This window comes from Dromiciops gliroides, chromosome 5, assembly GCF_019393635.1.
Source record: "Dromiciops gliroides isolate mDroGli1 chromosome 5, mDroGli1.pri, whole genome shotgun sequence".
Taxonomy (NCBI): domain Eukaryota; kingdom Metazoa; phylum Chordata; class Mammalia; order Microbiotheria; family Microbiotheriidae; genus Dromiciops; species Dromiciops gliroides.
In genome coordinates, this window is record NC_057865.1 from 69219207 (window position 1) to 69237589 (window position 18383).

The 18383-nt window shown below is 39.6% G+C and overlaps 1 protein-coding gene across 4 annotated transcripts in view; it reads left to right on the top strand.

Annotated features, from left to right (window-relative positions):
- ZEB1 (zinc finger E-box binding homeobox 1) overlaps positions 1–18383 on the top strand; it is a 199337-nt gene that overhangs the window by 157711 nt on the left and 23243 nt on the right. For 3 of the 4 annotated variants that reach the window (XM_043966477.1, XM_043966478.1, XM_043966479.1), the window contains exons 3-5: positions 3755–3814; positions 8668–8829; positions 16377–16579. In XM_043966477.1, the coding sequence (XP_043822412.1) occupies positions 3755–3814; positions 8668–8829; positions 16377–16579 (425 nt within the window). The remainder of the gene's footprint in view (positions 1–3754; positions 3815–8667; positions 8830–16376; positions 16580–18383) is intronic. The other variant, XM_043966480.1, reaches the window with a different exon arrangement.

Consider the following 18383-nt stretch of genomic DNA (forward strand, 5'->3'; position numbering starts at 1 on the left):
ATATGACAACTCATTCAGAAATTTATTCATGTCAGTAACCAATCATTTTCTTTCTAATATATATTAAATATCATTACTCATTATGACAATTATTGCTTACCATATCTAATGGTAAAGTCCAAACTTTGTTCTTATGGAAAATATTCGCAATAAACAAGTATGAGGCTTTTTAATATCCCAGAATCTGAATGGGAAGGGCTTCATTCCCATATAAGAATTGAATGGTGTTAAATTAGCTCAACTTCCAAAACTTTCGATAGCTGTGCCTCCTTATTTTTCATTGTTCTTTTTGTGTACCTTGCCATCTCTCCATTAATGTAATCAAGTAGCAGTGTATTTCATAGCTTGGGGTAGAAGATCATATCCAATTCTTCACAGAATTTCTCTAACCTCTTTATCTTTGGCAGTGGATGGCATATAAGCTGTAGTTATCCTAGGTCTTTGAGGTCATCATCATCATGAGGGCTTCATATTTTCTTTGTTGACGTAATGAAAACAACTCCTTTATTTGCCTTTCCAAAGAACACTTGTGTGTGCTTCCATTTATATTATAACTCGCATTTATGTGTTCTGTCCTTATTCTTGCTGTAACTATCAAGATTGACTTGGTTCAGTTCTTCCATAAGTACTATGTCAGCTTGTTGGTTGCTGGTCAGAAATCTCACATAGACAGTACCATGAGTAAATGCACATAGAGAACCTAGAACTGTGATTCTCAGCGCCTCCTGATCTTTTCCCTCTTTGCCAACATCCCTATAGAAGTAAAACAAGGTAGGGGCTATATAGGACTAACAGACCAGTTTGTATTTTTCTTTATTTTGTAGGTTACCATGGCCAAGAAATTCACCTAGTGGACAGTGGCGATAAATCTTTCCAAACTTTGGTCAGACAGGTCCTTAGACAGTAGGCATTCTGTCACTAGGAATGGACTCAAGACCCTTCTGATTTAGTGGAACCTGACACCACTTCACCCTTCATGAACCAAGGGTCACCTGTACTCCACAGTGAGGTATTGGAGTAGGGCTTGTGTGAAGAAAAGACTAAGCATTAAAGAGAATGACCAATAGCCTAATACCACCACCATTTTGAACTTCAAAGGAAGGTCTTCATAGGGAAACTGGGTCTTCTCAGAGACGCTCTTTTCCTACTTACCAAACTATTCAAGGAAAATAGTATATTATTACTTTACAGTAAAACTAAAAGGCAAGGTTTTTACTTCTAGAAATATTTTTCTTAACTAATAATAATAATATGTAACATTTCCATAGTTCTTTAAGGTTTTTAGAGAGCTTTACATGCATAAATTATATTATTTGATCCTCACAAACAATACTATAAAACAGGTACTTTTATCCCCATTTTACAGATGAGGAAACTGAGTCTATGGACATTAAGTGGCTTGTCCAGGATCACACATCTATCTGATAAGTGTCTCAAGGAGGACTTGAACTCAGGTCTTCTGGACTCAAAGTCCAATTGTGTCACAAATGGAGAATGCCTCCGTATACACAAATGCTAGTATTTCTTAGAACCCAGGGATAAGATAGACTGATGGCAGCAAAAATAATTTGGATGAGAACGCCTTCCCTCCTTGAGAATTTTGAAACAACAGTAGAAAATGTATTGATCTCTTTACTGGTATAATTTCCAGCACCTGGGAATAGAGAAAGTGAAAAAAGATTACTGTTTTGTCCCTCCCCCCTTCTCCCCGCCTTCCAAGGTTTGCTCAATAGGCCACGTGGCCAGTGAACAACTCTTGGCAATGTCGATGCTTTCCCACCAGCCTAGGACTCATAAAAGACTTCGAGTTGCTGAACTTAATGGGGCTGTATCATCTCTGCTGATTAGTTCTAAACCCCCGGATGGAAGAAGCAAAATCATCATTGGGAAAACCAGCATCATTCAACTCTGCTTTAGACTAGCAAGACTTCACCTTCATAGACTTTTGGGGGGTGGGGTGGGGCAATGAGGATTAAGTGACTTGCCCAGGGTCACACAGCTAGTAAGTGTCAAGTGCCTGAGGCTGGATTTGAACTCAGGTCCTCCTGAATCCAGGGCCAATGCTTTCTCCACTTCACCTAGCTGCCCCCTTTCATAGACAATATTGAGGAGGCTCTGAAATAACTGAAGACATCACGTGTTATCGAAATGTTAAAACATGGAATCAAATTCTATAAAGTGGTCCTAATCCTTAGGTGGAATCTTGAACCAAAATCAGATTTTCATTTAACTGGACCTCAGTTTCCCCATCTCTATAATGACAGGGTCAGACTAGAGATGAACTTTCAACACTAACATTCTGTGATTTTGTGCCATTCTTGCAATAGGGATCTCATAAAAATAGAAAGTTGTGTTTTGTGTATTATATATGCATCATGTAACATATGTACTGTATAGAATAAACTCATGTGACAAAGCATAGGTTTTATATCATTTTAAAGAAGGAACATAGAATTTTATAGACATACTAGTGTTGGAACACTGCCATAAGGGATTCATGTGGTTCAGCCAGAAACTCTTGGGCTTCTGTCAGTTAAACCTCTTGAAATACATATACCTTACTTTGGAGACACCTGTTGTATAGGTCTCTCAGAATTTCAGTTAAAATGAGTAGAAATGAAAGGAAAGTGATCTGATCTATAATGTACAGTTAAACACACTTTTTTTACATTGGGGAAAAAGTTTGAAATTCAATTTGCATAGATAAGTACAGGTCACATTTCACAATATAATTTAAAGCTTACTTACTTTTTAAACTGTTTCATACCTGTTAACTAATAGTACTTCATTGAATTAATTTCAACAAAATTATTTTCAATAATATGATTTTTTTAAATCAATTTTTTCAGTAATCTGATTTAAGGAAGGTATTTTTTTCTTGAAAGCAGACTTCTCCATCTCTGTGTAGGAGTTAAAGTTCTTCCCAACCTGTTCCAGAAGGCTCATCTCTAGTCTCCTTTTGGTTCCCACATTTAGTACTCCATTATTCTCTAGTTTAACTTTATCTTTCCAACTGGAGTATAAACTCTTTGAAAATCCTTATGGTTTATTCTTCTTTCCATCCCTCATAAGCCAACTTACCATCAGATGCTCAGCTGATTGATTTTCATTTTTTCTTGTTCACTTCCTGTTAAAGCTAAATAACATAAGAGAAAAGATGGGTCAGAGGGCTGCCGCTGGCGCAGTGAGGACAGCACCAGCACACAGCACGCCCTCCCCACCGCTGTTTGGATGTTGTCCCCCTTGGGCTGTGAACTCCTCAAGGACGAGGACTGTCTTTTGCCTTTCTTCTTATCCCAGCCTTTAGCACAGCGCCTGGCACGTGGTCGGCACTTACCAAATGCTGTTAGACTGAGAGTTTCTAACTCTTCACAGCTCAGCCGATGAGCACCAGTTAGTCTTCAGGGCTTCTCACGTTCCCTCATCTTAGCTATCTTCACCACCTTTGCTAGGACAGTCCCACCCACAACCCAGTCAAAAGCAAATAGCACAAATAAAACCTAGGAACTCTGGGACTTCACTCATGTATGCTATTTAGGTTTGAATCACTCAATCCATTAATACTAGGCAAGCCTAGGTTGGAAATTTGGATACATTCCAAAAGTGTGATGCCCAAGCATTTATTTCCTCATTGACCTGACTCTCCAACAGCGCCACCACCTGCCCTGGCACAGGCCCTCATCACCTCGTGGTTGTTGACTGACTACATAAACAAGACGATGTGGTTCTATTTTAATTCTCTGTTCTTTAACAGGAAAGGAAGGAAAAGAAATCCTGGGGCCTGAAGCTCAGGCAGATGAAGCTGGATGTGCAGGTACTTGTTTGATTCCCTTGTTTGCCATTTTCTTGCTGTAGATCTGTGCTGGAAGTTTAGTCTTTGATGTCACATGGTTTGGTCTCTTACTCCCCAGGTATTCAGGATGGCATAGTGAAAAGAATACCAGGCCAGGAGTCAGGAGACCTGGGTTCAGGTCCTGGGTTATATACTTGGTTTAGGCAAGTCACTTCACATCCATAAGCCTCAATTTCTTCATTTGCAAATAATACCAGCCCTTTCCCAAGAACTTCACATGGTTCTTGTGAGGAAAGCACTTTCTAACAGTAACTACTCCACAAAATTAGGCTGTTGTTATATCAAGTGTTCTCCAAAGTTACAGTCATTATCTCTCTAACACTTTGAATTCTATAAAGGCACATGACACAGTCCATTTTTAATAAGAAATACCAAATAGCTGAAATCCACAGATAATCCAGAAATAGTAAGTTGTTTCACCTTCCTCTTCCAAATACTTGACTTGTGTTGCTTTAAAAAAAAAAAAAACTTCTTTGCGTTTCACCCTTAGTTAAGTTATCCTTTGGTTCAAGTGCTGATAAGTAGTGAACTAGCCCCCAAAACAGGTAGCAGAAGGGGGAATAGGCCAATAGGACAGATAATATGAAAACTGGATGTGAACTTGGAGATAATCTCTGGCTACCACACCTAAACAAACCACAAAAGTCACAAGGCTTTTTCCCCATTCTCTCATTGAGCAAGGCTCATAGGATCTGGACTAAAAAGGGAAACTTGTTTTTAAGAACTAAAAGCACTTTTTATGAGTCTTTAGTCTCCTCTTTTCTAGTAAGCTTAACTATTGGCCCAAGGAGCAAAACAGGAAAAATCAAATTTAGAAATAAGTAACAGTAATGGATTAATAAACATTTGTTCATGGTTTTCTGCATGCCAATACAAGTAATAATGGCTCACATTTATAGATCTTAGGGTTTTACATACATTCTCTCATTTAATCTAATGGTATCATGAAGTAATTCTGGAGTGGCATGGAGATGACCTTAAGCTCCCAAAGGCTGCACCAGAGGAAAGCAGGCTATGGCATGTTCTTCCATGCCCTGTGTTGGACGGTTTCCAAGTAGGGCAGCCCTCGAGTACAGAAGTATGTATCATTACCAGTAGGCTGGCCACTTGGTGATGAATTCTTTGGCCATGGTAACATGGAACAAAGAAAAATACACAGTGATCCTCGGTCGTTTGAGGCCCCTTTCTGCCTCTACAGTGACAATAGGAGAGTGCTGGAACGGGGAGCAAAGGATGGTAAGAATCACACAGTGTCAAGATGGTCTATAAAGAGTAACTATTGGTCCTTGGCCAGTGACCAACAGCACCAGAGGCACTGAATCATTTCCATTTTTACAATCTCACCATAACTGAAAACAGAAGACAAAAACAGATGGCAGCTGAATGGAAAAATGGTTCAGAGATACTCTTTGAAGAAGCAGAGTCCAGAGGCAACAAGAACCCATTACGTAGGACACTCGGGCTTCTGTTATTGCAGTGTTAATGATAAGAATTTGGGAAAACTCCATTTTGATGATTGTGGCAGTTTGTGTGTCAACATTGGTTGTTGAAAGAGTCCATGAAGAACTCAGAAATACTGTCCAAATTAAATCAGCATATACTGTGACACACTCAGTGACTTCAGTGCAAAATGGGCATAAGGGAGAAAAGCAAATAATAGGTTGTAAAATATGATTTAGGACGAAGGAATTAGAAAGACCAAAGGCTTGTAGACAATACAAAAATCTCTCACTGTTTCTTCAATGAAGCTTTTTTTCAGAATTCCTAACAATTGAAATAAAACTCACTGGCAGGCTCCACTTTGAAAACTGGAACTCTAGTTACTCCTGTCTGGTCCTGCAGTCCCTCTCCCATTCTCCAGAACCTTTCAGAAACCCCTAAAAGTTGCTCAGAAACCACACCTGCTCAATGTTGGAGCACCTAGGCCAAGTGACTTGAGTTCATCAGAAGCAGGAAGGGGCTCTTTTTACAATCCCTTTTCTTTTCCTGAGATCAGCTCACTCTTAGCCAATTTGTTCTACCATTTCCAAGGTCCTCCTCAGGAGAAGGTTTGAACAACACTGAAGTAGTCTTAGCTCTTCTTTTGCCCCCAGAGAAAGTTACTAAACCAGTAAATCAGGAGAATGCTAGATATATGGTGTACCTATATTTAGGCAAGGTATTTGACGGAGTGTCTTATAGGATTCTTATGGAAAAGAGGGAGGCCGGTGGAATAGGTGACAGTGCAATTCAGTTAATTCAGAACTTTTGAAATGGTTGGAGTCATTAATGATTCAATGGTGGGAGGTCTCCATGGATTCCCCCCCAAGAGCTCAGCATGGCCATGTGCTATTCAATATTTTATCAAACATTTGGGTAAACATAAGGATGGCATTTTAGCAAGTTTGCAGATGATACCAAGCTGGGAGGATCCCCCCAAAATCTTGACAGACTAGAACATTGGACTGGATTTATTAATAAGCTACATTTCACTAGGGATAAATATAAACGTTTAGACTTCGCTTTTGAAAAGTCAGCTTTGTAAGTATAGGAGAGGAGTGACATGGTTAGACAGTCGTTTGTCTTAAAAAATGGTGTGGAGGGGATGAAGTCTTGGACGAAGTTGGAATGTGGTTTTACTGGGAGCTGTGCCAACCTGCAAAGAAGGTGCCCAAGTGACAGCATGAGGATTCAAGCAGATTCTCTAGCTGCAAATCTACCCTCTTTATAGTGCACCACAGTGCTAGAGACATTTGCATTCAGTCATCGGAACTACACAACCTATTTCCATCATAATGTTTTAATTATGGGCTTTTTTCTTCCACTCATCTGTAGTTTAACATTCACAGATTTTTTTTTCTTGAGATTAATTTTTAAATAAACCAAGGACCCTTATAAATTATTTCATGTTATGTAAAATGAAGATAGTCTTATGTGATAATTGTCATAAATAGATTTTCACTTCTAATAAATACTGGTAGTCTCATACTTGTAATTTCATACTGTGAAACTAATGGTAAAGCTTTGCTGTCTTATTAAAGATAAGCTCCAAATTAATAACTGAAGATGGACGGTATGATGGTAATTTACTATGCCTACAGCAGAAGCTTTGATACAATATATTTAGCTGGGTTATGTGTAACCTGCATAAATAATGTATTCAGGGAAATAGTTGCTAGCAAATATTTATCATGCTAGAGCTTATATAAAATATTTAAATGGGGTATTTGTTATTAATCAACACTAGTTTTGATGAAGGCCAAATTAATGGTTTTTATTACTGTTTTTCCTAAGGAAATTCCTTTCTTATAGCCAAAATGCAATAACCAGAGTTGCATCAGGTAAAAGCTACTGAACAAAACATTCATAGTTTTGAAGTTTATTGTATTTCACCTTTTCCTTCATTGCAAGAATGAATCTATCCTTTTAGCTCCCAGTTCTAAATACAGCCTAAGTTAGGCAAAGTATTGTTAGGATCTGTCATTAAAGCCATATGGGTAAGTAACAGCATTAGAAACTCCACCTAAGCAGAACAGTTCCCAACCCTTCTGTGACTTTGATCATAAAATCATAAGGCCACAGACCTAGAGTTGGGAGGCTGGCCCTCAGAAGACATTTACTCAAACCCCCTCATTTTATAGATGAGAAGAAATTTGGGACTAAAGATGTTTAATGACTTGCTCAAGGTCACACAGATACCTAGTGTCTGAGGCAGGATTTGAACATCTTACTTCTTATGCCAGTCCCAGGGCTCTCACCACTATACTAAGGTAGGAAGTTGCCTTAGACACTTAGGGACTAAATGACTTGCCTAAGATAACTTGAGTAATGTCCTTGATGGAATTTGAACCCAGATTTTCCAGACTCCTGGCTTTATCCATAAAGCAAGGCTGTCTTTTCTTGGTTTACATTACTTTACATTATATTACATATAATGTAATCCCTCCAAGAATTCTGTTTGGTCTTAACTAATTTATGTGAGATCTGCTACTTGGGTATCTATTGTAAGCTATTTATTTATCCTGCTTCCCCCATGAAAGGCATCTTGCATAGGCTGTCAGGCCTGCTGAAATATGTCATTTTCACTATTACATTATCTTCTCAAAAGGCTCAAGAGTAGGAGGAAGCAGAGAATTCTCATGATAATCAACTATGTGTATGTTTAGAATAAAGAAGGAAGATTAGAAATTGAAATTTTTTCATCAGTTAAAGTTTTAAAAGCTCTTTATTTTGTTTCAGCCTTATCTTTTACTTTAAGGAAGTTATATGCTGACAGAAAAAAATTGTACAGAGACAGTTCTTGTCATTAGTTTTGAACTTTCAGTCAGTAATTCTTTGTAACTGATTTCCCCTTTCAGTTTTATAGTGGCTAAAAAAGCCTTAACAATGACTGACTACTCTATAAGGGGGGAAAAAACTTCTCAAGGATTATTTCTTTATTTCTGGCATCTCTTTCTTTGTTATGTGTACAGTCAATAATTATCTCAGGCTTCAAAGTTTGTGAATAAGGAAAGCAGGAAGTGCAGACTTCTCTTTCCTATCACTGCAAATGAAAATGTAGATGGTTAGAGAAATTCATTGAATCACACTGAGTGAATTCTTTGTGATCTCTATGTGTGGAAGTATTCTCATTATTTAAGTCTTTAATCTCAGAATAAAAATAATAAAATAAAACCCAAACCCAGGACTCCCCTAATTTCAGATCCAGGGCTTTTGCCACTACACCCCCTTACTTGTGAGAAACAAACACATTAACATTTTCTTCTTCTATACTGAAATTCTTCTTCAGTTAGGGTGGTGAGCTTGCTCTTTTATAAAACCTGTATTTCTTTTAGTAAAAGAGGATGAATGTGACTCAGATGCAGAAAACGAACAAAACCATGATCCTAATGTTGAAGAATTCCTGCAACAAGAAGATACAGCTGTTATCTATCCTGAAGCACCTGAGGAGGACCAGAGACAAGGCACCCCAGAAGCTAGTGGTCATGATGAAAATGGTAAGGGATGCGTGGCTGTCAGGTACTTCCCATGGGCCACATGCTGCTGAGTGCTGTCCAGCGAGGGGCATCTCCCCACAAAAACAAAAACAAAACGTACTGGCGTTTTACTCTTTTATATATTTTTTCTACATACGTTCTCCAGTACAACTTGAACGCCCTCAGGGCAAACACTGTTTTTGGCCGAGGGCCCCATGGACCCCTGCACAGAGCCTAACACATGTTTAACCAACCAACAAGCATTATGTGACTGCTGTCTACAAGACCAGGTTGACTGATTTAATCAATTGATTAATTGACGTTAGCCCAACTTTGGGCCATAGAGAATATATGACTGGCTTACTATGTAACTAGGTGTATTCGTGTCTTTTGGTTTGTGTTTTTTTCAGTGTTAGTAGTGCAAAGTTAAATTGGCGGCTGCTACCCTGACATGGATATTATCCCTATAGTTGAGGAAGCCAGGCCAAGGAAATGAGCATGAAGCAGCATGAGGCAGTGGAATAGCCCACTGGAGTGGGGACCTAAGAATGGGGTTTAAATCCTCTTTTGTTACTTCCCACCTTGATCAGTTGATCAATAAGCATTCACTGGGGCACTTTCCCTCTCTTGGCCTCAGTTTGCTCATTTGTAAGATGAGAAGAGAAACCTTTCCACCTCTCAGTCTGTGATCCTAAACCTTAGACATGTTGATATCAATTTCTGCCCACTAGCAGTATTCAGTATAACTCCACAAGAGTTCATCTGTAGTATCCTGATTTATCCTGATATTTTTTCTCTGTCGTTCAGCCACCAAGCCAAAATCTGTTGTTGTAATTCTAAATTTCCAATTCTTTGCCACCTTGAGGGAAAACATTTGTAAATGTTTTTGTCCATTGGTGCCCTTTTCTTCTTTCATTGATCTTCTTGGGATGAAGACATAGTGGTGATATCACTGAGTTAAGGGGTTTGTGCAGTTTAATCATTTGGGGCTTGGGTGGGGACACCGTTCCAAACTACTTTCACAGTTCCACTTCTGTCATGCACCCTACTCATGAGACTTGGTAAGTCTTAACCCCTTGTTAGTATATTCCTCTTACATTCCCTCTTTTTTCTCCTCTCCTCATAATATCCACACAGAAAAAAAAAAAAAACAAAACCAATCCTCTGCTGATCTTACTTAATTACAGATCTCTGTGATCCTTGTAGACTTTAGGATTCTCAAAGGTCACTTGTCTCTTCTCCCCCCAAAGAATCTAAGTTCTTTATCATCCTTTCAGCCCTTTCAAGTAGCTCAAATGCATTTCCCTTTCTAGGTTTTTCTTGATTCCCCCATCCTCACATTTTCAAAGTTTCTGTTCATCTTTCTATCAGGAATGCTTGAAATTCAATAAAGGTCCTTTTTTTTTTCTTTAGAATTATACTGGCTTGCAGTCTTAAGGTATTCTTGGTGCTGTAAACCTTTATCTTTTGCCAATACCTTATTCCAAGATTTTCTGTCCTTTTGAGATATAACCAACAACTCTTCTGTATTCCTGACTAGAGTTCCTTGGCACTTCAATTCTTTCTTTCTGACTGCCTGCCAGAAACAAACTCTGGATTTTGAATGGGATAAGGTCAGTGGGAATTGGTCAAAGGTCAAGATTAAGAATCTTTTTTTTGTGTGTGTCATGAACCTTTCTGGAAACCTAGTGAACTCTTCTGAGAACGTTTTTAAATATGTAAATAAAATGTATAAGATTGCAAAAGAAACCAATTATATTGAAATAAAGATATAGTTCTTCCCATTAAGTTTATGAATTGTCTGTTCTAGAGTTTCTTTCAGGATTTAGCTGGAATATTCTTCCTGTTTTCATTTTGACTTCTGGTTCTAGGAAATCCGAACCATTTTAGTTTGTGATTTAAAAAAAAATCCAGGCCTCATCCAGGGCTTTTTTTGCCATAGGTTTTCACCAGAACTTCTATTTTTTTATCTTTTGATTTTGTTCTAGTATTTTTTGTTGTCTTATGGACTCATTGAATTCTGTTTGGTCTTTCCTAATTTATGTGAGATCTACTACTTGGATAAGGTTTTCACCTTCTATTGTAAGCTATTTATTTATCCTGCTTCCCCCATTTTATTCCAAGGTTGTTTTGTTTTCTTTTTTCAGTTTTTTTTCCCACTTCACTTCTTCCTACTATTTTTGTAGTTCTTGTGAGCATTCCATTTTTTTTTTCCTTGAGGTTCTGCTTATACTTGTGGATTTAGTCTCTTCCTCTAGGTTTTCCTTCATGGTATTTCTTGACCCATGCTATTTTTTCATCATGTTCATTGTCTTTTGTTTAATCATATCACCAGCTTCAGTTTCCAATTTGTAATTTTATGTCAGGATCAGACACTGCTCCTTTCTACACTCTTGGATGGTGGTCGGGCCCTATTTGGGCTTTGAAAGAAATTATTTTTCTATTATATTAATAACCAATTATTAAATTTGGATCCAGCTTTGTCTCCTGTTTCTTTATGGAGACTCAGCTCATATGGAAGGTCAGCCTCTTTAGGATATGGTTGATTGAGATTACCCCTAACCCTCGAGAAACTTGTTCTTCAGTTTGGGGCTGGACCCAATTGGGTCCCCATTGGGCCACCCAATAGGGGACCTTAATTCTGTTTAGTGCAAACAGAATGTAGTCTAGGCAAGTTCTTTCCCCAGAGGAAATGAACCCCTGTCCTTATACCCCTCCATTAGAGTTTAGGGTGACGCAGCTCATGAAGGAGAAAACCTACCAGAGTGGTCTCGATGGAGATAAATGCCCCTGTCCTGATTGTTGGAGGCAGCAGAGTGTCATGATCAAGCCACATTCTCAGCAAGAGGAGTTGAAGACTTCTAGCCCACCTCCTCATTAAATGTCAAGGAAATTCTCTTTCAAGAATTATTTAAAACTTTCGGGCTTTCCATGTATTTTGTCCTTGTTCACCAAAGCCACTGATCATCAATTTATCGATTATTAAGTATCTTAAAACTCTGTCTCTTGGGGTTTTTTGTTCATCCCAGCTTGATGTCCATTTCCGGGGCTGCTGCCACTGGCTTTTAGCCGCTCCAGCATCAGTGCCCCTGATCAGGGCTCTTTAGCTGGCTGTCCACAGTCAGAGTACTGCTGGACTTCCAGCCTGTCTTTCCTGGAAGGACTCGGCTAATGGCTCTTTTTACCCAGTCCTGGGTAGGATAGAGAAGATTACTGTTTCTTTGTTTAATTTCTCGATCTTTTTTTTTATTCAGAGCCCTTCTCATACACTGCTGGAGTGTATGAGAAAGAGCGAGGCTCTTATGTACACTTCCACTCCACCATCTTAACCAGAACTTAAGGCTTTGCTCACTTTTTCCCTTGATGTCCTTATCCTGTTAGCAAAGAAAGTGCTTTGTACTGTTAGGGTTAAAATCATTTGAGCCTTTTTAGTTAAATGACTATACCTCTAAGCTACCACAAAAGTACATCTCTAAATAACTTAAAACAGTTGTCTCTGGAGAACTCTCCCATCCAATCATACAAGCACTTACCAAGTGCCCACAGTGAGTGAGGTAGTATAGTAGGTCTTGGTGATACAAAAAGTAGTCCCTACTCTCAAAGAGCTTCTTTCTACAGGGAGGATACTTCAAGCAAACAAATGACTGTGCAGATGGCTGTTTGAGGAGGTAGAAAGCATTAAAGAATTTCTGTCGAAGGGAGCATTGAAGGGAGCCGGGGCTTCCAGAGGGTGGGCCCAGGAATGAGTGACAGCCCCTCCAGAGGCATGGAGGAAAGAGATGGAATGCTACACTCAAAGAGCAGTCTCAGGCTATAAGCCTGAAAAGGTAGCTTGAAGCCCTATTGTGAGACTTCAAAATGCCAGTCTGAATAGTTGTCATTTATCCACAAAACCATGGGGATCTCCTGAAGGTTCTTGAGTGAGCAAGATGAATGTGACATGTACAGGGAGGGTTTGGGAGGAGTAACTGGAATCCAGAAGTTAGATGGTGAGGCTATTGCAATGTCCCAGTGAGAGGTGAACTAGATTAGTGGTTGGTTGGATGTCAGTTCTGTCCCCATGAAAAGACTTGTAAACTAACTAGATGTGGAGGTGAGGTTGAAGGAGGCATTCAGGAGGACTCTGAGGTAGCAAACCTAGCTGATGAGAGATCACAGTTCCCTTAGTAGATCAGGGAGTTTGGAGGAAGGGGAGCTAAGGGGGAAGATAACAGATTCCATTTTGGATATTTCGTGCTTGAGGTGCCTCTGAGATATATGGGAAGAAATGTCCACAAGCACTTGGTGGTAAAGGACATGAGCTCCTGTGAGAGATAAGGACTAGAGCATGTGGGATTGGATGAGATCACCAAGTTTTTATTTCAGGTAAGGCATTAGTTACTGTTTTGAGCACTAATGAGGCCAACAATTATTGGGACTCCCAACACTATGATTGCTCTGATGTTACCACCACAAGTTTTAGATACATCACAAGTTCTTACCATCTTACCATCTTTAGTTTGCAGTAGAAACTTCAAGAAACCACAAGATGTTACAGGATAGCAAATGTTTCACATGAAGCACAAGGTGACTTTTATAAAATAGGAATAATGATTCTCAAGTGTACAGTGAAAGAATGTAGTAAAAAACTAATGAAACATTCCTTTGCTCCCATCTGGAGGCATAAGTGTACAAGATAGTATAAAACCTTCCTCATTCAGACTAGGAGAGATCCTCAGGATTTGTAAGAAAGAATGGCTATTTTAATAGAGATTGGCTTTGTTACTTTGAATCATGATGATGATGATGGACAACATTTACACATCGCTTTGAAGTCTACATAGATTACCTCATTTGATCCTTGCAACACCTCTCTGGGATGGATGTCCTTGTTATATTCCTTTTACAGATGAGAAACTGAGACTTCTTAAAGTGTCTGAGGCCAGACTTGAGTCGAAGTCAGTAAACACTTTAGTCCATTAGTAAACTTTTATTAAGTGCCTACTCTGTGCATGTGGAGATACAAATAAATAAAACAAAGACAGCCCCTACCCTTAGACAACAAAAGAAATCTGAAAAAACACAGGTTGGGGAGGGAGGCAAAGAAGGTATTCAATCTGGGGGGCATGGTGGAGTCCAGGCCCAGGAGTACAGCTGGTGGGAAATGCAGAGCTGGCTGGTCACGGAGCCCTCTTTGAAGGAGGGCTTGGGGGTTCGATGCTCTGCCTTCCAGCCCTGCCGTCAGAGAGGCCACCAAAGCTAACGCTGGTTGGGGCAGGACCAGGAGGTCAGGCATAAAGAAATGTCCCAGGAGACAAGAGGGTGGGGAATTCTAGTCCCAGGTGTGCAGGCTGAGGAAGAAGAAACCTTTCCTAACTTAGATTCCAACCTTGTCCATCATACCTCGAGGCTAATAAACTGTTTTCAGGAAAAGAAAACTTGGAAAACTAAATGGAATTGCAGCATTTCGTGTGAGTCACTACCATTCTAAATGATTACACTTTTCTTATATAGATTAAACGTGCCTTCCTAAAATCTGATTTGTTCTCCCAACTGGTTTAACAAACAGGCTTTCTATAGCTTAAGCAAAGGTAAACAAGCCCAATAGGTTGAATTATCCAAACATATTTAATAAATTGAGAATACAGAGAAATGAAGTACAATATTACTTCATGTGAAATGCTCATTGCAAAGGAGAACATTGGAGGAAATAATTTGAAATTTCTTCTTCTAAATATGAATTTATGGTCATTATGATGAATAAAAGTACAATTCAAGAAATTATGATCCTTCTTCTTAAAAGTGTTTAACCTTAAGTCAAGAAGTAATTTAAACACTGTTGAAACTCAAATATATATCTATAATAACAAAATAACATAAAATACCACCAATAATTCACTATATAAAATACTTACTAGTAAGTATGTTATACACATAGTTGTCAGTAGTTTGGTGAAGCTGGCCACAGACTCAGAACATCCCACGTTCAAGCCCTGCCTCTGACCTTGACTTGCCAGGATACTCAGTCTTTTTACCTGCTCACATAGTGTGTTCAGTATTATTCTGACTCTACTAATCCTATCAGTATATCCTGGAATTTGCTTCACTTGCATAAATCTCTGATTTAATTTAACATTTCATTTTTATTTGTCTCTCATAAAAGTTTGGTGTGGTAGGGGAGAGACCATCATTTGGTTCTGGATAAAAATAAATTTCTTGACTAAATTCCTTTTTTAAAATTTTCAATGTAAAAACAGTTTTTTCTCCTTTCCAAACCACCTCCCAGTTTAAAAAAAAACCTTGTGACAAACACACATAATCAAGCAAAATATATCCTATATTTTCCATGACCAAAACGTTATGGTTCCTTCTCATTTTGAATCCAGACCCTCTTAGGAAGCATCCAGCCCTTGGCATAGGGCCTGGCACACAGCAAGTGCTTCAAATACATCTTGTTATCAGACCTCTGTAATCATGGTTAGTTGTTGCATCAATCAGATTTCTTCAGTTCCTCAAAGCTGTTTGTCTTTACAATACACTTTTTCTTATTGTATCAGTTACTCTTAGTTCTTCTCACTCTGAATTCCTGCAAGTCTTCCCAGATTCTCTGAACCATCCCTCTTATAATTTTTTATAGCACTATAGTGTTCCACTGTATTCAGATACTGTCATTTGATTGAGATTTTTAAGAATAAAAGTCATTCCCCAGTTGATGTTAAAGGAAGACATCAACATCACTGTTGGGGGGCGGGGAGGGTGATCCAAATCACTAGTAATTAGAGAAGAGTAAATTAAAGCAACTCTGAAGTTTCACCTCACATCCATTAGATTGGCAAAGATGACCCCAAAAGGTGCATTCGTGTGCTGTTGAAGCTGAGAATTGGTACAGCCATTCTGGAAAGCAGTTCGGAGCTATGACTTAAAAGGCACTAAATTGTGAACACCTTTTGCCTCGGCAATACCTCTTCTAGGGCCATACCCTGAAGAAAGCGAAGAAAGAGGAAGAGGACCCATATAAAGAATATATACAGCTGTTCTTTTTGTGGTAGCAAAGAACTGGAAACTAAGACAGTGCGTCCGTCAGTTGGGAAATGGTTACTCTGAATTCCAGTGTGTGCCTTCTCTGCTACTATAAGCATCAGTAATTGCTTGTCGCAGTTATCTTCCCAAATAAAATACCTGCTTTAGTCAAAGTTGTCAAGAGCCGGTCAGCCTCACACAGAGAAGAGCCACGTTCCAAGATTGCTGACTGAAAACCTTACCCCATGGCCACAAGAGAGACCAGACAAAAGAATGAATATTTGAGTTACCGATTCTTCCACGCTACTGAAAACCACCAGTGAGTGCCTCTGTCCTGACTGATCAGGAGGGTTGTTTTTTATGTACAAAGAAAGGCCTATGCTATGTGAATGAGGACGTGTGTGCCACCTCTGATGGATAGTGAATAAATAGAAGACTTCACCAGGGTAGAGTCCATCTTTGACGCAGAGGCAGACATAAACGTCACCTACGTTCTGACTTGAGGCTAGTTAGGCTTGGTCATATTCTTCTGAACAGTTTGAGACAAAAATATGTTTTTTCTCTTACAGGAACACCAGATGCATTTTCTCAACTTCTTACCTGCCCATATTGTGACCGAGGCTACAAACGCTTTACCTCTCTGAAAGAACACATTAAATATCGCCATGAAAAAAATGAGGACAACTTTAGTTGTTCCCTGTGCAGTTACACGTTTGCGTACAGAACACAACTTGAACGTCACATGACATCCCATAAATCAGGAAGAGATCAAGTAAGTGCAATGGCAGAGAGTTTACCGACTTGTCGATTTTACAAATGGATAAACAGCAGCAAAATTTAATGTAAAAATTCAGCTCAGCCCTTGAGTGTGGTTTAGACATGTAATGTCTGCACCCTACCTGAAAATGTACTTGAGCGGTAGATGTGTCTTTGTACAAGGCCTTACTAAAGGGGGGGGGGGAAAGAGTTTTAACAATTAACTTCTGGGCCTTTGTTGCTTCATTCAACTTCTCTGTTTCATTAGCATCCACTATTTGATAAGGTAGGGGGCTTTCTTTTTTCTTAATACCATAAGAATGGTTTCTCTAGTTGATTTGACCAGTCAGCAGTCATTTATTAAGTGCCTTCTGTATACCTTCTGTGCCGGGCACTGGGAACACAAAGAAACACTCTCTGATCTCAAGGAGCTCCCAGTCTTGGGAGACAAAAAGCAGACCATGTATGGATGCTGGGAGGAAGGCGCTGGCACTGAGAGGAGTCAGGAGAAGCAGGCTTTTAGCAGAGGCTTCAGGGAAGCCCAGAGACAAAGATGAAGAGGGAGAGGTGCTCAGGTGGAAGAACGGAGCGTTTCCCAAAAATAGCTGGGAGCCTCGTGTGGTGGGGGGAGGTGCAAGGGGACTGGGAAGGCCGGGAGGATTCTGGGTCATGAAGGGCTTTAAACATCAGACAAGATCTTGTACTTGATCCTGGAGGTAATAGGGAGTCACTGGAGTAAAGTCCATTCTTAAGTCTGTCAATGTAGACACTTGATAAACCAAGTCTGGTAACACAATAGCATGATGTGATAAATACTTCCTGGAGAGGGAGGTTCAATTTAATGATCTGTCATTATTACCAGCTCCTTGACTCTGTAGAAACAAGTGGATACTATACTAAACAGATGCATCTTCGTGTTTGAGGGTTTTGAGGATGAATTTGTTTCTGGCTTTCTCTAGTTCCTCTGTAGGGCCTATGTCCCCGTCACTGTGCTAAGGACTAGGGATAAAAACACAAGCAAGACAGTCCCTACCCTCAAGGAGCTCATATTCTGATGGGGGAAGACAACACTAAGGGGAGAGGGGCACCCCCAAAAGACAAGAGTTCATCCATAAGAGTCCAGGTTTCCAGTAGGGAATAAATGGGAATGCTAACCAGTGGAGGTGGCAGTTCTGGAGCAATTGAACCCAAATAATACTTATTATGAGCTAAATGTATTCTGTTGGTACATATTAAGGGGATTCGATTGACCCTTAGCATCAGAGGCCATTACCAAGTTAGATCCCCTTTGTAAACGTCCCTGATAGAAATTTAAATCTTGTTTAAATGTTAGAATTCATACTATACTTCATTTTACAACTCAGATCACTAAAAATCACACAGATGGAACGAGACTAGCAGATGAGGCTGGTCAGTTAAAGTGAGAAATTCAAGTATATGCTCAGCAGTAAAGCAGGACTCTACACTTGATTGTCTCAGACGGATCCCACAAGAATATTTACCTCTGCAACAGGCTTCCTCTGTGCTCCCCTGACTGCGAAGGGTCCTTGACCTAGAGACAAATGACTGGAAGGAGCCCAGAGAGACAGCAGTTGATGAGAACATCGAGCCTCTGGTACCAGAACCAGGAGTTTAGTTAAATAGGAGGTGAACTGGATGCATCTCACTTAGGTAAACCCGTGATCAGGTCCAGGGAAGCAGGGCAGAACAGGTCCAAAGAGAGCAAATAAGTCATGCTCCAATAACTCAAGAAGAACTTGGGGAACCAAGGACCTGGAACTCACATAAGAGTGTCTGGAAAACAGGGTGGAGCCCAGGCC